The 19,932-nt window shown below is 35.2% G+C and overlaps 2 protein-coding genes across 2 annotated transcripts in view; one reads left to right on the plus strand and one right to left on the minus strand.

The window, feature by feature from the left end:
• The window catches only part of LOC127513165 (colorectal mutant cancer protein), a 107,196-nt gene that overhangs the window by 83,658 nt on the left and 3,606 nt on the right, over positions 1-19,932 (plus strand). The gene's annotated exons all lie outside the window — the stretch shown is intronic.
• On the minus strand, positions 1,510-19,784 carry LOC127513167 (serine/threonine-protein phosphatase PP1-gamma catalytic subunit A). The gene is made up of 7 exons (XM_051894773.1): positions 19,540-19,784; positions 11,485-11,616; positions 11,152-11,382; positions 9,851-9,955; positions 9,105-9,328; positions 4,156-4,290; positions 1,510-2,581 (listed from the first exon to the last, which is right to left on the minus strand). The coding sequence occupies exons 1-7, from the start codon at positions 19,592-19,594 to the stop codon at positions 2,492-2,494; spliced, it is 972 nt and encodes a 323-aa protein (XP_051750733.1). The 5' UTR covers positions 19,595-19,784; the 3' UTR covers positions 1,510-2,491.

A 19,932-nucleotide genomic window follows, 5' to 3' on the forward strand; every position in this document is an offset into this window, starting at 1 on the left:
AAAAAATCTTACTGAAAGTTGTTTTTTTGAGATATCAACCTAAAATGTGTCACAGAACTTGTTCAGATACTTTGATTTTCTTGAAGTTTTAGAGCTGAACATGTTTTGTAAAATATATACTTTATATAAAATATAAAAAATATTTTATATATTTTAAATTCATAAACTTCTATAACTTTTTTTTTTTTTTAAACTTTACTTTTACAACTTCTACAATAATCTCTGAAGTGTTCCCTTCAAAAAGATACCAAACTTAAAAATCTTGAATACTTCAGAGCACAGACTTAACAATTTAAGTTGGAAAAGTCATTTAAGTCTATGCTCCAAAAGTGGGACAGACTTTGAAAATACAATAAAAAGTTGTTAACTCTAGTCCTGCCGGTGTCTTCCTGAGTTTGAGGAGATCTGACATACAACACAGAAGTGTTTTTAGGTCTGTACAGCTGCTTTTGTACAGCTGCCTATATGGGTCAAACTGACGAACAGTACGAATGTATAAATTTCTGTATGCACATTTCACAACACATCAGTGTGTTGAAACTTCGCATGCATGTTCATGACCCTAAATGAGAAAAAGTCACAAAATTTCAAGAAAAACAATGTAGGTTAACTGATGTTTCCGACAACTCAAAATATCAAAACGGGTCAAACTGACCTGCAGCAGTACATGAGGGTTAATCTTAGCTAATTTCTACATTTACTAATACATTATTCAAATGAAAAGTTGTATTGATAACATTAATGCACTGTGAACGAAGATTAATATATTTCTACAGCATGAAGTGTTATTGCAATCTTTAAAGGTACATTATGTAACTTTCTTTTCTTCAAAATTAAAATCAATCCTTTTTCCAAAGAGTGTTTTTGTTTTACTCTGATTCACTATGACTAACAGGTGAGTGATTCACTAAAAGCAATTTAATATTTTACACAATAATAGCAATGTGGTATAGTATACAATAATGCTATAATGAATTTAATTGATTGCCATGCCAAGTACACACAAACATCATTCATTTGAAAAATAATAATTGGGAACTATGTTGCTGTGGAGTTGATTCAGCTCATCCACTAGCATGTGCCGTCATGTTAATCTTTTGTGTTGAATTGACCCTCGTTTGTGAAGCAGTCCGGCGTAAAATGACGGCATGGCAACAACACTCTACTACAACAACTCTTCCTCTTCTCTAAAGCAGCCCAACATGGCCCCGCCCCCTTTGTTGTGTGTTCTCGGGGGCGGGGTTTATGTAAATTTTAGGGTTAGTGATGTCACCAACCTGGGAAGAAGCTCGTTGTAGTCCCTACCAGCCGTTTAAAAAGTGATTTCTGTAAAAGTAAATATCTCCTTTGCATTGAACTTTGAGTGTTGTAACTTTGCAGATGTTGTTTATGATCAAACAGCAACATTACACACTAACTAAAGTTAAAAAAGTGTAATCATAATCATAATTTGTGTTTTATAGATCCAGGAACATTGATTAAAATAAACACAGAAGACAAACAGTGCAATGGTGTTTCCTTCTCCCTTCAATTTATTATTTCGCAAGTATAACAATTATTTATCGTGTGGAAAACTGAATTATTGCCAAGACTGAACAAAACATTTCCTGTATATTTACAGTGAGCTTGGGTTAAATCGAGAGTTGGTATGAAATACTGTAGAAATTTGCAAGAAAAAAAAAAAAGGTTTTTCCTGACATGATTTACCTGATGAGGAGCTACATTATTCTGAAGACATGCTGAAGGTGGCATGCCCTGAGAGAGCGCCGAGGCCTCGTGTCCGTTCCTCTAACTCTAGATGCATGCAACAGAGGAGTCCGTCTGAGAGATCAACAAATCAACATGCCCATAATGTGACGTCACATCAATCCGTTCGCATGAGACGTTATGGAATATAAGAAAACAAGGCATCGTGTCAAAAGGAACGAGCACTAAACATTTTGCTCCAAACTGAAATCATGTGCTCTTTTTTTAAATCATGAGAATATAAAATGTCAAAATCATAAAACATTTAAAAATTGGACTGAATGTCAAACCTCATGGCACATTCACAAGACAAAATTACAAAATGCAGAGAAGCTTTAGGTGCATAAAAACAGCGATGTGAGTGAAAACATCTCATTTGTTCACAGTGGTTTGAACGAGCAATCGGGGAGCACGAATCATCTCAAACCTCGTGGAGTGTCGATTTACAATCCCAGACGTCCAGTTCCTCCCTGCATTTATACACGAGTGGGCGGAGCTTGTGTGAAACTGAGATACATCACCCTGAAGTGGGGATAAAAAGCCATGTTTGTCTCCAAGAACAAACACTCAAATCAAATAAAAACGCTGCCCTCTGATATCAGAGAGGCCGCTGGGGACGGTAGAGGAGAAAAATACAAGAAAGAATAAAACTAAAGACGCAGTGGACGGTTCGGTGAGCGCAGCACTCCTGATCCGTGACACATGAAGACTGAATGACACGAGTCCAGACGGGTCACACGGACCCTCATTTCTTGGCCTGTTTGGTGACCATGTTCCTGGGTGGAGTCACAGGACGGCTGGAGTTTGGCTTCTTCTTCTCTGCTGGCTTCAAAATCTGCAGGACAATAAATGAACATCAGATTAGAGTGAGAAAAACAAAAGTGAATCTAAATCCTGTAACCGCTCAGCATTTCTTTTATGTTTATCTGCATTTTTAATAATCAGTAGTTTATTGTTAACACTTTACAATAAGGTCTCATTTGTTATCGTTAAGTAAAACAAAAAACAAAAACACAATTCCGATATATTACACGCCGAAGTTTGTACGAAAGAATGAGCATGTGAGATGTAATAGTGTGCTTTGCTTCACAAGCACCACTAATAAAAAAAAGCAAAGTGCTGTTCATTTGTTTAAAAATAGTTTGTGATGTCTTAAATTAACTTTTAAAACCAGTTGATTTATTACACATTTATAAAATATGATGCAAATGTGGCAGATTTAATGCCCGTTCACACCAAGAACATTTTCACAAAATTTTTTACTTAGATACAAAATAATACACATTTTATACACTACCAGTCAAAAGTTTGGAAACATTACTATTTTTAATGTTTTTGAACGAAGTCTCTTATGCTCATTAAGGCTGCATTTATTTCATAATACAGAAAAAAAACAATAATATTGTGAAATATTATTACAATTTAAAATGATGGTTTTCTATTTTAACATACTTTAAAATATAATTTATTTCTGTGATCAAAGCTGAATTATCAGCATCATTACTCCAGTCTTCAGTGTCACATGATCCTTCAGAAATCATTCTAATATGATGATTTATTATCAATGTTGGAAACAGTTGTGCTTCTTAATATTATTTTATAACCTGTGATACTTTTTCAGGATTCTTTGATGAATAAAAGTTCAAAAATATCAGCATTTATTTAAAATAGAAATCTTTTGTAACAATATACACTACCGTTCAAAAGTTTGGGGTCAGTAATTTTTTTTCTTTCTTTTTTTGAAAGAAATTAATACTTTTATTCAGCACAGATGTGTTAAATTGATAAAAAGTGATAGTAAAGATTTATATAGTTAGAAAAGATTTATATTTTGACTAAATGCTGTTCTTTTTAACCTTTTATTCATCAATGAATCCTGAAAAAAGTATCACAGGTTCCAAAAAATATTAAGCAGCACAACTGTTTCCAACATTGATAATAACTGAGTATCAAATCATCATATCAGAATGATTTCTGAAGGATCATGTGACACTGAAGACTGGAGTAATGATGCTGAAAATTCAGCTTTGATCACAGAAATAAATTATATTTTAAAGTATATTAAAATAGAAAACCATCATTTTAAATTGTAATAATATTTCACAATATTATTGTTTTTTCTGTATTTATTATGAAATAAATGCAGCCTTAATGAGCATAAGAGACTTCGTTCAAAAACATTAAAAATAGTAATGTTTCCAAACTTTTGACTGGTAGTGTATACAACAAAATATTCCATGTAGTTTCACAAATATTATGATTTCATAAAAACTGAATGCATAATGTTATTAACAAAAAAGTACACAAGTACTCTGGATGGAGTATAATGTGGCTAAAAAAAAAAATCAAAAGATGCTTTAAATGAGTAGAAACACGATAAAACCGTGACTGAAGGTGCGTCACACGTACCTGGAACGAACACATGAGCGTCTCGTCTACACTCATCATGGCTCCGGCGTTGTCAAACTCTCCGCAGTAGTTTGGTGCAGAGAACAGAGTGACCAGCTGCCGCTTGGCGAAGAACTCATAACCGTCCTCCACCACCTACAAGACAAGAGACAAGGAGAGGACGTTCAAGTTCATGCTCTTTATAGGGCCTTTCGCACCAGAGGAACGCTTTCAGAGTTAATAGAACTGTTAGCGAAAGTACCTGCTTTTTGTCTTTTTAATAAATAAATTGTAATGCTGGTCAAAATGGTGAAACTACTGAAACTACTGACTGACCCAGACCAGCAGAAAGAAAATCCAACTGTTATGTTCACAAGAAGGCAATGCAATGGAAAACACTGGGGAAAAAATAATTACTAATATATAATATATTTATATTTATATATATATATATATATATATAGATATAGATATATAGATAGTACAACAGTTGTGGTAAATGAACACGGCAGCACGTATATTTATTTAATTAAAATGCAGTCATCAAGGTTTGACCATCGCATTAAAACTGCAATATTGATTTTATTTCAATATATCACGCAGCCCAGGAGAAGCGTTTAGTCCGTGGAGACAGCGGAGACGATGTAATGGAAGAAACTGGAAAAAAAAGCTGCGTCACTACTTAAATTGTTCGGCCCAATTTGGCCCATCACAGATACAACAATCAAACATCATCATTTCTACTGATGAGACAAACACGCCATCTAGTGGACGAACCTGTAACTGAATCTTAACGTGTTTCAGCATGATGAAGCGAAATAATCTGTCAGATGTCGTCATGAGCATGTCTTATCATGAAGACACTTTCAAAACCATGAAAACAGATGCATCAGGTACAAAGTCTGAGATGAAGACGTCACTGAAACTGGGCTTCTCAGTAAAGAGAAAGTAAATCTGATCCTTTGATTTGAGTCCAAGTTTCAAATAATGAATGAGATTAAGTACTCGATTCACTGAATTATATAAATACAGTCATGACCACATGATTATTTACAATGAAATGCATTTTTTTTTTTTGCCTAATTTTGAGCAAATAACTACTTTATGATATTAAATTACTAAAACAACTCAACTCTGAAAAACATTCAATTGCAGTCAATTTACGCACATGATTACAGCTTCTCTAAATGCTTATTTCAGATGCGCTGGAAGCCTGTGTGTGCTGCTGAACGCTGGTGAGTCACCAGATTACAGGATGAGTGGATATAGATTAGTGTTTAGGGAACACACACATCTGAAAATACAGACCAATGTCAAAGGTTTCAGCTCATATCTGCAGACTCATCTGCTCCAGGTTCAGTATGTACCGCTATGACTCATCCCGCTCATTTAACCAGGAACAGTTTCACATTTCCAATAACTTGACGTTCATGTAATGTGAAACTGAGCGACTCGCCCAGCGGAACCAGATGATCTGCATTACGCCTGATCCACGTTACAGCAAGAGACCGGCTGACATGTCCAGAGACTAGGAATGATATACTAATTTACTAGTAGTTCAACAACCAGATAGCCAATTATTGTTTATCAGGGGATAAACTCAAGACACTTCTCTACGGGGTTTTAGAGTGCTGACGCTTCAGCTGGTAAACCGCTCTGGAAGCTCTAAAGCACCGCTGCTACTGACATCAGCTTTAGAAACAAATCCAACACCTGCAACAATAAATCATATAATTCCTCGAGACCAACTACTCAGATGTCTGAAGACTAGGGCCGCACGACATTGACAGATTTAGAAAAATTAATAATTCTAGGATGACTGGGGTAATTTTGATGGGGATTACATTTGAATAGAAAATTAAAATTAATTTAAAAAAAAAAAAATGTTTTGATTGTAAACAATCCTTGTAGGGGCTGAACGATTTTGGAAATTTTTTTTTAGATTTATTTAGAATTTTTATTTAAAACTTTTGAATTTAGATGTTCACACTTGAGAACTCTATAAAACAAAACTAACTCAAACCTATTTAGTAATCAAAGTGAACAGAGTTCACAGAACAGAGTAACCCTTTAACTAATGTTAAAGTGTTAGTTCACCCAAAAATAAATTCTCACCCTCATGTCGTTCCACACCCGTAAGACCTTCGTTCATCTTCAGAACACAAATTAAGATATTTGATGAAATCCGAGAGGTTTATGACTCGTCCATAGACAGCAATATAATCAACACTTTCAAGGTCCAGAAAGGTACTAAACACATTGTTAAAACAGTCATGTGACTGCAGTGGTTCAACCTTAATGTTATGAAGAGACGAGAATACTTTTTGTGCGCAAAAACAAAACAAAAATAACCACTTTATTCAACAATCTCTTCTCTTCTGTGTCATTCTCATACGTTGTTTATGTCCAGCGCTTCCTGGTTCTACGTCAGAACGACGACTCATTATTGGCCGGCTCCTGCGTCAGCATCACACGCATGCGTCGTGCTGATCGTGTGATCAGCTTTGGCCAATACTGAGCCGGCATTTGGACGTAAACACGGAAGAATTCACTGTGTTACTGCGTCACCTGCGTAAGGATAATGACAGGGAAGAGAAGAGATTGTTGAATAAAGTTGTTATTTTTGTTTTGTTTTTGCGCACAAAAAGTATTCTCGTCTCTTCATAACATTAAGGTTGAACCACTGCAGTCACATGACTGTTTTAACGATGTCTTTAGTACCTTTCTGGACCTTGAAAGTGTTGATTATATTGCTGTCTATGGACGAGTCATAAACCTCTTGGATTTCATCAAAAATATTTTAATTTGTGTTCTGAAGATGAACGAAGGTCTTATGGGTGTGGAACGACGCGAGTAATTAATGACAAATTTCATTTTTGGGTGAACTAACCCTTTAACTAATAAAACTTTTGGTAGAAGTATTGTTCATTGTTAGTTCATGTTAACTAATGCTGTTACTTAATATTAACAAATGAAACCTTATTGTGTTACCAGAATTTTTTTTTCCAGTTGGTTCACATTCCCACTTTTCTTTTGACTAATTTAATACGACTATAAAATGTTTTAATTGTAATTATTATTAAATAAAAATAAAATAATAAATGTATTGCAATATTGTACTGTAAAATATATATATATTTTTTAATATTTTATGTATTTTAACCCTCTGGGGTCTGAGGATTTTTGGAGCCGTAGAGAAGCTGACATGCCCTGACATTTGTGCTTTTTTCAGTTGTTCATAAACATATTAATGACAAAAGTGTCATTACACTGTATTCAGCACGAACTAGGCTACCATAATATGTAAGGAACATGTATGTACATGTTTGTATTTTTGAAGGAATAAAGTTTATGTGTGGTTATTGAAAAAACAAAAACTTAAGTCACTGAAATAAGGCCACAAAATAAATACAAAATGTGTGTTCATGAGACTTCTGGGTATTGGAGGTTTTTGCTTCAAAATGATTTTTCAAAATTCAAAATTATCCTGCCAACTCGTTCATATAAAACAATATATTGATTTAAATTTTGTAAGACACTTTTTGTCAAGAAACAGTATGCGTGGAGGCGTGAATCTTCATGAATAATGCTGTGATTCACACCTGAGAAGACAAAGACCCGCATAATGACCTGCATAATGAGCCCTTTCAGTCAGGTAGGCTATGTGAAAAAACCCTCTGTGATCATGCTGATAACAGGATCATATCAGCTATTGTATTAACGTTAATATAATGTCCACTCTTGACCAAAAAAAACCCCATGATTTTTGTGATCTCATGCATGCACATATTATTGCACATCATGTGAAGAAAATTTTGTATAGGCCTATTATAGTTTAAATTACAGCACCAGTCAAAAGATTGGACGCATTACTATTATAATGTTTTTAAAAGAAGTCTCATGCTCATTATGCTGTATATCAAACATACAGAAAAAAAACAGCAATACTGAGAAATATTACAATTTAAAATAATGGTTTTCTATTTTAATATACTTTAAAATATAATGCATTTCTGTGATGCAAAGCGTCTGAACATTCATGTTACCTTTATGGCATTTCATATAGGCTATTATATTTGTTATATTATATGGCCTAGGGGTTAACAGTCGCGGGTAAATGAACAGTGCTGTGCTTCACTCTGAAAGCGGCAGCGCGTATATTTATTTAATTAAACTGCAGCCGTCAAGGTTTGACTATCGCATTAAAACTGCAATATTGATTTAATTTCAATATATCATGCAGCACAGGAGAAGCGATTCTCGTTTTCGCTTAATAGTGTTTGCTTAATGCCCTGTGTGTTTCAGTTGTTTAGATTAATATTTGCTGCTAGGGAGAATTAATTAACTTACTGTTTTTAAGTATTTCCTATTTTTATTCTAATTTGTATTTTGATTGCATTTATTTGTAATTAGAGTAACAGCTGTTGGCAAGAAGCAGCTAGTTGTTATTCATATTGCTCGTTACATCTATCGTGTTTAAAGGGTTTCTGCTTCAAGCATATATGGCTGAATTAAACCAATTTTTACACTTTCCACTGTGTAGCATTTACTACAGTAAAGGGAGTGGATCAGGTAATCCGAGCTGGAGTGAGTGGAGGCGGAGACTAATTTGCATATTCATGTATCCACGTATACTAAATAAAGCAAGGGTGTCGAGTTACATTCAAGCTATTTCAAGGCTTGAAGAAATTATTTTCACAGGAAAAAATACACCATTTTGATTACCAAATATGAGTTAAGGGATAAAATTATTGACTGCAGGAGGAAAAATCTCCTATGCTTTCACTATTCCTTCATCTATGCGCTCACTAGTTCTTAAACCCTCTCGCACTATTCTGAACGATGTCTGAAACTTTGTACTACTAGCACTTCTCGTGCTTACTGCCTCTTTAAGATGAATCTCTTGTTGTTTTCCTTATTTGTAAGGATCAAAGTGTCTGCTAAATGAATAACCCCTACTGAAGTCTCACCTGGTGGGCCCTGCAGATCAGATCCAGGTCATGTTTGTGCAGGAACTTGGCCACCACTTCAGCTCCAAAGGTGAAGGACACCCCTCGGTCGTTCTCGCCCCATCCCAGCACGTCCTTGTCCGGGTCGGACCACAGCAGGTCGCACAAGAGGCCCTGATCCGGAACATCTGTGGGTCTCATGATCCTTCTGATCTGCTCCATGGACTGCAGGTCTGGAGACAAACCTGAGGAACAGCAGAAACATTAGTAGCTTGAGGTTTCATGTTAACTTTGCATCCTAGAAAGACTTAAGAGAACCACGGCTTTGTAATGCTGCATCTGTTCAGGCATTACATGCAATAAGCCTGGGATTCACACTGACTCAGCAGTCAGAAATGTGGGAGATGATGTCTGCACAAGTCATGAACTGATGATGTAAGATGATTTACACACCCTAAACATTTAGTTTCAGTAAACAGAAAAGCAGATGTTCAGGCTTCTCATTTTACAAACATCATGTATTCCTGCGGTTTTGTCACACGGAGAAAGATCATCAGTGTTGAGGAATAACTAAAAGTAAAGAGGCAACTTATCTTGTCTTAGTGAAAAATGCCTAACAAGGATGTCCTTGTAAAATGCGTGAACTTTAACGGGCACCATAAAAACTCATTCACGTCATTCCACATTGCAGAAGAGCCAGCGCTTGTTGTTTAGCAGGTGAAAGTCTCTTTGGGATATCTAGAGGTTTATCTACAGACCACACCCACCTCCGTGACAACAGAAGATCTTCTCGTCGACAATGGCGGCAATGGGCAGACAGTTGAAACAGTCCGTGAACGTTTTCCAGAGCTTGATGTTGTAGCGTCTCCTGCCTAAACACACAACCGCAAACATAAGCTTAATATGACCTTTAGGGTTTATTTAAAAATGAATGGTACTGTGTTGAGCGGTTAAAATGTAAATGAATCAAAAGAGCTCTACAGGGACCGAGTCTGCTAAAAATACACAGCGGTTCCCTTCAGACACACACAGTACTGCAACAGCGCTCAATAATTAATTCTGTACCGCATAAGAGTCGTTTAAAGTGCACATTTTGCTCTTATTGCAGTTGAAAACATTACTAAACACAGTCAAATCAGGTTATGCATTTGCGTCTGTTCATGTGGCGAATTATGTTAACGTGAACATCCATGATGCCTTAGTGTTTGAGCAGGATTAGTGATTACAATATACAGCCAAACAATCTGGACACTTTAAATCAGGAACGCAATTGTAATTCCTTAACCAGGTTCTGCTAAAGCAAAAAACAATTATATTATTTAAATTTAGTGTGTGTGTGTGTGTGTGTGTGTGTGTGTGTGTTTATACAACATAAAGGGCCCTGTAGAATCCCAAATTCCATTTTGTCTGTTTTATTTTTTCCCAAATTACGCTTTTATTTTATTTTTCATTTTAATTTTCTAGATTAAATTTTAGTAATTTAAAAGCATATCTAATTAATTGAAATTGTGAAGCTTAATTTAACAACAATTTATTAAAAGTTAAATTACATTTAAGGCCCTATAAAATCCTTTTTATTTTTTTCCCAAATTTCATTTTATTTTCTCCAAATTCCATATTTTCAGTCTTAATTTTCCTTTATTCCATTTTAATGGTTCAATTAAAAATATTAATAATCAAAAAGCATGTCTAATTAATTATAAATTATGAATTATTAAACTTTTAATAAACTTTTAATAAACTGTTGTTGAATTAAGTTTCATAAGTTTTTTTTTTTTGTTTTTTTTTGATTAAAAAAAAATTTAATTAAACCATTAAAAATGGAATCCAGAAAAATTAAGACTTGAAAACATGGAATTTGGGAAAAATAAAATGAAATTTGGGGGAAAATAAAAATTATTTTATAGAGCCTTAAAATTTAATTTTTGTTAACCCCCAAATTTCATTTTATTTTTCCCAAATTCCATGTTTTCAGTTTTAATTTTTCAGGATTCCATTTTAATGGTTTAATTCAATTTCAATAAATCAAAAAGCATATTTAATCAATTTTAAACTCCTGCACACTCACACTCGTCGTAGAAGCCATAGATGCGGTTGATGGAGGCACACTCGTGGTTTCCCCTCAACAGGAAGAAGTTCTCAGGGTATTTGATCTTGTAGGCCAGCAGGAGGCAGATGGTCTCCAGAGACTGCTTCCCTCGGTCCACGTAGTCCCCCAGGAACAGGTAGTTGCTCTCAGGTGGGTATCCTCCATACTCGAAGAGCCTGAGCAGGTCGTAGTACTGCCCGTGGATATCACCTGTGGAGAGGAGAGCGTCTCATTTACTGCAATGACATGATGTAACTGCATTCAAAGTGAGCACATGACTGCTCAACTACATGAAAGGTTTATGTTACTCACCGCAGATCTTCAGCGGCGCTTCCAACTCCAGGAGGATGGGCTGGCTGAGGAAGATCTCGCGGGATTTCAGACACAATCCACGGATCTCGTTCTCCTGCAGCTGAACGTTTTTGCCAGGCTTTGACCCTCTCACTGCAAACGCACAAACAAACGCAATTAACTAAAGTAATAAGTCGGTTCTTCGGACCTCTCGACGGGGAAATGCGTAAAGAGAAAACAATAAACGATCACACATGACAGTTATGCAAGTGTGATTATGTTTATTACACCTAGTGATAAACAGTTTCCTGAGTACATGTTAGTATTATTTTAGTATCATTTATATACTATTATAGTTTTTATTTTTATATTTTCTGTTTTAATTGGAGTTAAAGTTGTCATTTTGTTGTGTTTTTGTGACTTCTATCAGTTGTTTTGTGTTTTTTATGGGTTTAGGTAACAGTAACCGTGGTACACGGTTCGGACTACAGCTGTAAGATAAAACAAAGATGTGAACAATTCCTCAATGCGTGTTTAATAAACAGCCCACACTTAATCAGCAGGCGTCATCATTTATGTAATTGCCTGGTTAGTTGAGCAATGTTTCCTGCAAGTGTCCGTCCAGTGTTGCAAATCCAAACCCTGCAGTAATTTCCGACAAACACTACTTGAACTTGCAGGGAAAACTGTGGCGTTATGCAGATAAACGTGGGGCTCCCGAATGGCCTTTCTGTGATTCACTGCATCCCATCAGCCGAGGGAAAGGAAGTAGGTTAGGTTAGCGTCACTGAAGTCTTCCTGTCTGCAGACGTGCCCTACTTGCAGAAGATCAAAGTGACCTACAGGATTCATCCCTAATGTGTAAAGCAGCCTTTACCGAAAGCAAACGGATCATCCCGCAATACCATTCAACGCCTTCCTGCTCACAGATTTCACATCGATCGCATTTTTATTGCGCTGGAACTCCAGGGAATAGTCAAAGCCTGGCCTGTGCTCCACGACGGCCTGTTACTGCCCAGCGGTTCTATTTTTACCCCGTGTTTTGAGCAACTGGCACACAGTTCTGCAGCTCTGGACTGAAGCTTGTTTTGCTGGTTACTGAAAGTTAGGGCCGGCTGGGAGGACGGAACGTACCGTGCGGGCTGGGCAAAAATCTCTGGATTGTCCATTTATAGACATATGAAATGGTTATTTAATATATAAATAATTTTTCCATTGAATTACCAGCAAAAATAGCATAAATATGTTGATAAATGGAGTTTGTGAATTTTAAAAATTACATAATTACCAGGATGTAAGAATTGTGGTGACTTACATTTACATACAGTAGGGCTAAAAGTTAAAATAAATAACCTTAAAAAAAAAAAAAAAAAAAAAAAAAAAGATTAAATGAACTAGTATATATATATATATAACATTAAAATATTATTATATAATACATTATAAAATATAATAAATTAAATAACTTCAAGATAAAATGAACACATATATATATATATATATTTTTTAAATTATATTAAAATATTATATAATATTTTACTATATTTTGTAATGTATCAAAATATTAATAAAAAAATACTACTAATAAAAAAAACAAAAAACATCAAAATAGGATTTTGTGTGTATATATAAATAATTATGTTAAAATATTACTATATAATACATTATAACTCAAATATAAAATGTTAAAATAATATAATTAAATTTAAAAATAACTTAAATTAACTATATACATTAATAATTATATTTTAATATTATTATATGATACATTATAAAATATAAAATAACTTAAAGATTAAAATATATAAATTATATTTAATTATATAATAATTATAAAAAATAAAATATAAATATAATATAAAGTAAATATTAATCAAAAAACACAAAATAAGTTTTTGTATCTCTATCTATCTATATCTCTATATCTATATCTCTATATATCTATATATCTCTATCTATCTCTATCTCTATAAATATACATTATATATCTCTATAAATACATAAATTATATATCTCTATAAATATATAAATTATATATCTCTATAAATATAAATTATATATCTCTCTCTCATATATATATATATATATATATATATATATATATATATATAATTTTTTTTTTTTTTTTTTTTTTTTTTTTTTTTTTAGTGTTTCTTGTGTTTTTGGATTCAATATTTAAATATATTATTTTAATACATATAAATACACATACACACACACTTACACACACATATATACATACATACATACATACATACATACACACACAGGTATAAAAGTGGAATAAATGAGTCATTACACCATACGAGTTTCCACTGGCTGTCTGCATAATCTCATTACATGAGAACGAACCCTAACAGAGTGAAGCGAGAGAGGAAGGACTGCCTGACACACTCCACACAACAGAGCTGTAAGACTTATAACAGCAGCCACAACAATGAGCAATGGGCTCTTTTAACGAGTGCTGAGAGACGCTATTCAACGAGATGATGTCAAGTCGCTTCATCACCATTAGCTGAACCTTCCTTAAAGGAATCATTCACCAATAATGAAAACGCCACGCAAAAGTTGCACAGCCACTGACGTCACACGCGACTGGTTCTTTTGCGTCTTATAAGCAAGAAGTCATGATGTCAAAATCTGCACCATAAGCGGCATATTCGTTTATATTAACCTTTTAATTCTACAAAAATTCTCTACAGCATACAGGTTTGGATTGAGTAATGAGTGAACTGTCCCTTTAAATACTGATTGACGTCACTATGTTTGGGATTCAGTTATCTAAAATAAAATGGCGGGGTTTTTTTTAGTATTGTCGTCAGTGTTTTGTTTTCAAGCATAATGCTGTTACCTTAATTGAGATCCTGCTCGTTTTTGTGACAAACACTGCTCTGAATTGTTAAATTATATAATCTGCTAGTTATGCAATAAAAAAATTGCCCCCTTAAAAAGCTTCAAAGCAGCTCCCCTAACACTGCCGCACAGATCCAGCACATCACGAGGTTTAAGGCTGTGACTGTGCTAGTATGCATACTGTGAGTCACTGTTCCAACAAGGCTTGACTTTCCTCCCGCACAGCCAACTGTTTCTCACAGCAGTTCTCCACTACAAAGAAAACACAACTCCACACGGCGGGAGATCCGCCTGCTTGATCTGAAAAACACTTCAGAAAGATTAAAACACACTAAACGTGGAGCAAAGCCATCGAGTTTTGAGTTGAGCATTACAACGAATGAAGCCCGAATATGACGCAAGCAAAAGTAAAATGATTTCGACACACATGGCAGCATATTTCATGAACGTGTCTGGGCTGTGCGGCTGCCATGTCACTCCCTGGAATGAGACACACATTCCAAACTACACCTTCCCAAAGCGTGCACGTGCGTGAGCTCACATGTGAACACAAACACAGAGTTAAACAACAACTGAGGGTGGCTTTTCTGAAATACTGAGGAAAAGCATCTTTATGGTAGGGCTGTGCTATTATTTGATTTCGGCTTCCAACAATCATAAAAAGATAATCGAGGTAAAATGATTATTGTGCCGCTGACGCATTCCATCCAGCGCACCTTCCATCCCTTCACGGCGCTTTCATCCCTCCCTAAAAGCCCAAACTTGACAGCCAAATCAGCCAAGTAAGTGAGTGTTGTAAAAAGCAGTCTACTGTCGCTAAACTGCAGGACGTGTTTGATATTAAACTGTGTTATTAAAAGCGCATTAAGCCGCAAAAGAGACACTGTTCCCCAGGTGGCTTTCTGTGCGCACTCCCAGTCGGAGCCAAACATGGATAAACAAATGGGATTTGGATACCCACCTAAACGCATACACAAATGTCAAAATGTCTTTTTGGAGAGTATTCAGGTAAACAGTGGGTTGTGTCTTAAGTAAACGCAGTTGAGAAGGAAAACGGGTGTGTATCAGTGTATTGGATCCGTGCATTAGCTCTAGACTAATAAACCTGCTGCCGTCTGTCATTAATGATAATCAAACAACAAAAAACAAATGAAAATCACTCACTGATTTTGACTGAATAGCTTAAGCTCTCACATTTTTTGCTGAAGTATCAATAATTGTGTAATTTCACTGATATTTAAAAAAAGACTTTGATCGTATTGCCCACCAATAATCGTGATTTCAATACTGACCAAAAATAATCATGATTTTGATTTTTGCCATAAATCGAGCATCCCTACTTTATGGTTCCTTTTGTTATTGATACAGAGATTTTCTGTTTTACTCAATATACAGAACTACACCTGTTTTACTCATGGAGTTTTACTTCTACTTCTAACCTAAGTCGTTAGCAAATTATTACAGTTTGGTAATAATGCGTATGAATGCATTTGGTTTATCTATCATTACAATAATGTGCCTGTGATCAATTTTTTAATTAGTAAAAGCCAATAAACACTCCATATCTACTAGTGACTGATCATCTCAAAAGTTAAAGAGACTCATTACAAAATAGCGTTTAGGATATACAGAAGAAGAGAGACAGATAATTGTGTTTTCTGTTCTTCCTGAATCTCTTGAATATCTAATAATATTCATCCCTTCGCTTTAAGGCCAATTCACACCGCACCGACAGACGGAAACAGACACTTTGTCGGATCAGTGTTACTCCTGTCGGAGTCTGTTGGCGTCTGTCGGAGCTTGTTTTCACAGATTGAACATGCTGAATTGGCGTTAGAAGTGACGTGCTGTAATCTGGAGACTGCTGGCGTTGGTCTGCGTCTGTCGGTGCAGCGTGAATTGGTTTTTAAAGAATATTTCGAATCCCCAGTTTTCTGACTTTGTGTATTCTAAACACTTCAATTCACGAATTTGAGAAGGACTCGGGCTCCAGGACTGGTATTCCCCACCCATGAACCACGAGGCCGGTCCTGGCACACATCGGGCGGTTATGTAACGGGAGATACTGCCAAGGGAACAGCCGTATTAAGAGTAAGCGAGCAGATATAGGTGCAGTCCTCACACCCCGCCAGGTTTCTAGGCTGTATAGCAATAAACATGCAGGCGGTGTGTTTGGCTCCGTATAAACTCTGACGAGGTGGAAAAACAGGGAGAGGTTTCTAAGGAACACTGTCAGCTTTATAGAGTATCATGAGAGCAGCTCACATGAAAAAAATATGTGCTCGAAGACCTTGCACCAGCTGGACGTAGCGCACGTCTGAGACTAAATCTTACAGTGTAAAGTGAAAAAAATCAGGCCTTGTTCAAAAAAGTTTGATTTCATGTCTGCGAGTTACACTGCAGACGTGAACTTAGGGCCCTATGATTTCTGCAATGCGGAAAACACGGATGGAATCGCGGAATCCAGTCATAAAAAATGTCAGGGAATTTATAAAATTTTGGTTTAATAAATCAAAAGTAGGTCAGTACACTTAATCACGATATTCACTAGAGTCTGTGAATATTAAACTATCGGCATATCATAAACACGCAAACTCAAAAGGTCTTCATGACAACCTTTCAAAATAAAAGTCTGGTTTACCTTGAAGATAATAATAATAATAATAATAATAATAATATGATAATAATTAATAATAATAATAATAATAATAATAATACTACAATTATTATTAAAAATATTTTAAGGAATAATCACACATTTTTTCTTCCATGTTTTAATTTTAAAACCTCTGTTGTGCAGTTGCGCCAAAAAAAAAGGGTTTGTTTAACTTTCATTTGAGAAAAACGTGAAAAATTGAGATAAATTAGTTTTATGCCTTTTATTACCATAACAATTAAAAAACACAATACAGAATATCTGAAAAAAATAAATAAATAAATAAATAGGGCCTATTATTGTAAAAAATAGTTGTTTTTATGAATTAATTTAATTAGACAAACAAAAAATGGAATTTAAATATTTCATTTGTTAAATTTTTAATACATTGTTGTTAAATTTCGTGATTTCAATTAATTAGACATGATTTTTGACTACTAAAATTTAATTTAACCATTAAAATGGAGTCCAGAAATATTAAAACAGGAAGAAAAAAAAAAGAAAAAAAAAGAAGAAAAAAAAAGAAAAAAGAAAAAAAAGAATCCAGAAAAATATGGAAAAAACGGAATTTGGGGGGGTGGAAAAACAGATTTCATAGGGTCCCATAAACTAACATTTATGGTTAATTCGCACAAGATAAGCAATATAATATAACATTAATATGGGTGTGTTACTGCTCACTGTCGGCACAGGTAACTGACCCAATTACACACAGAAATTGTGTCGGAAATATTAAATATGAACATATATCTGGGATTATTATCAGAAATCGTATACCATGCATCATCTTGCTCAGTATGTTTTGAAGGGACAGTGTGTTTATGTCCATTCACAGCAAGCAATATTTAGCCAGCGAGTCATTTAAATTAAGTTACTGTACTAAATAAAAACAATATTATCTAACACATAACCAAGGTGAATAACTGTACGCTGCAAGATGAATTAAGTTGTATGCGCACTTTGATTGACATCTGTCTTATATGTAGCTCGCTCACACTTTTAATAAGCAGGGATGTTTCTCAAATTATAAATAACCTTTTACATGCTCAGGACGTTTGCGTTTGTAAGAATGTACAGGGAGACTTCGGATAAACGCTGACTCGTTAGGTAACGTTTACTCGCTGAAATCAGATGGCGCATTAGTTATGATGTCATGAGCAAATTCAGTTCTTCATTATTAGCAGATTTAAGTTTGTAACTGTGGTGAATGGCATCCCAACTATCACTGCGGTAGAATGAGTCAGCGTGGACACGCATTGTCTATGTTGGGCGTAGTTGCGTCTGGTCATAGTAGTTCAGTCCGATCAGCTGTTCTTATCGAACGGATTAGAAAAGGTTTAAACCACCCCTTGAAATTCATTCTGACTGACTTTTTATTCCGATTACAACCGGATTTTCTGAATCCACTGCAACTTCTGCACTATCCTGACAGAAACTATCCTAAGAAACGTAATACAATCCTTTTTAGTTATCAAACCATACATTATAATGCCTTTATCGATATGAATGATCCAAGGTGTGCATGTTCTATTCTTTAATGCAGGTGAATTATGAAAGTCACAATACAAAACCTTTCACACACCCATTTCATATGAAAACAATCCTGAGAGGATTGATGGACTCCAAAGCAAAAGCACATGTATGTGAATACAGTCACGTTGAATAACTGCTGAAAAAAAAAAATAAATAAAAAAAAACCACAAAACACACCTTGAAAAACTCACTAAACTCATCTGTACAAGTCTTGCACATATAAATACTGCACAGAAAGGAAAGCAGCAGTTAGTAGTGTTATGTAAATACATCTTTTCAGTAGTCAAGAATTGTACTGTATACAATAAAACAATAAAATTATTGTATAATCACAAGGTGTACTCACTGCTTCATTGTATTTACTGCTTTATTATAATGCAGTGCACACAATAAAGCAGTAACATTATGAAACATACAGCTGTATAATAAAATTAGACTTACAAAACACAACAGAACTGAATGAGAGTTTATCGTGTCATGTTTTGGAATGAGAGGTTGTTTTCTCACCAAATTTATGATCCAGATGTTTGTGATTAATGCATAAAGATGTTTTAAAATCAGCTTAAAGAGATTACACTATCAAAGAACAAAAACAGCGGAGCTAAACTAGAAAAAAATATATGAACTTAGGCCTGGAAATCATAGTTTCCAGATTTTAATGACAGATAAACATGGTCAAATCTGTTGAATCAGTATTATATCGCATATTTTTGTATTTAACGATGCCTTAAGCACAGCACGTACAGTTCGGCTGTGTCTCAAAGCACAGTGACTCCCTATGTAGACTTCATTTTGAGGCATAATTCTGAAAATGCCGAATCTAAACGCGCCACAATATCTAACCCGCTATATGAGCCGTTCATGTCAGTGAGGCGCTAACGCTAACCCTGTTAGCTCAGCTCGACAGCTCTAAATACGAGCCAGATAGCTGATAAATCACACACATACATATTCATATACTACGATAATAACGATTATGTAATTATTTATCTTATCGTGACAATATTTTAGCCGTTGCTTGACGTGAAACTTACCCTCGAGCAGGCGCTGAATGATGCTGTCTATGTTGAGTTTGTCGATGTCAGCCATGACTAGCCGAATAAAATCACAAACACCGCCACTCAAAACACACCAGAAACGTCAAATAAAAGTATTCCGATTACAAATAAACAGATTTATTACACAAAAGGTTAAAAAAATTGCGGCTGTGAGCGGGCCGTCAGACGCGCGTGCTGCGGCGATGGCACACCGGCTCTGCGGAAGGACATATTACACCCGTTCAGCAACAGCGCAGCTGCTAAAGCCCGGCGCGCGGATGAATACAACACAGCTGCACGAATGAGGAAAAATAGTGCGGAGGAAATGGGATGGAGCACAGCCGACTTTCACAATAATGTGTGACGTCGAATTTAATTGGTATGAAATAC

The sequence above is a fragment of the Ctenopharyngodon idella genome, chromosome 5 (assembly GCF_019924925.1).
Source record: "Ctenopharyngodon idella isolate HZGC_01 chromosome 5, HZGC01, whole genome shotgun sequence".
Classification (NCBI taxonomy): Eukaryota; Metazoa; Chordata; class Actinopteri; order Cypriniformes; family Xenocyprididae; genus Ctenopharyngodon; species Ctenopharyngodon idella.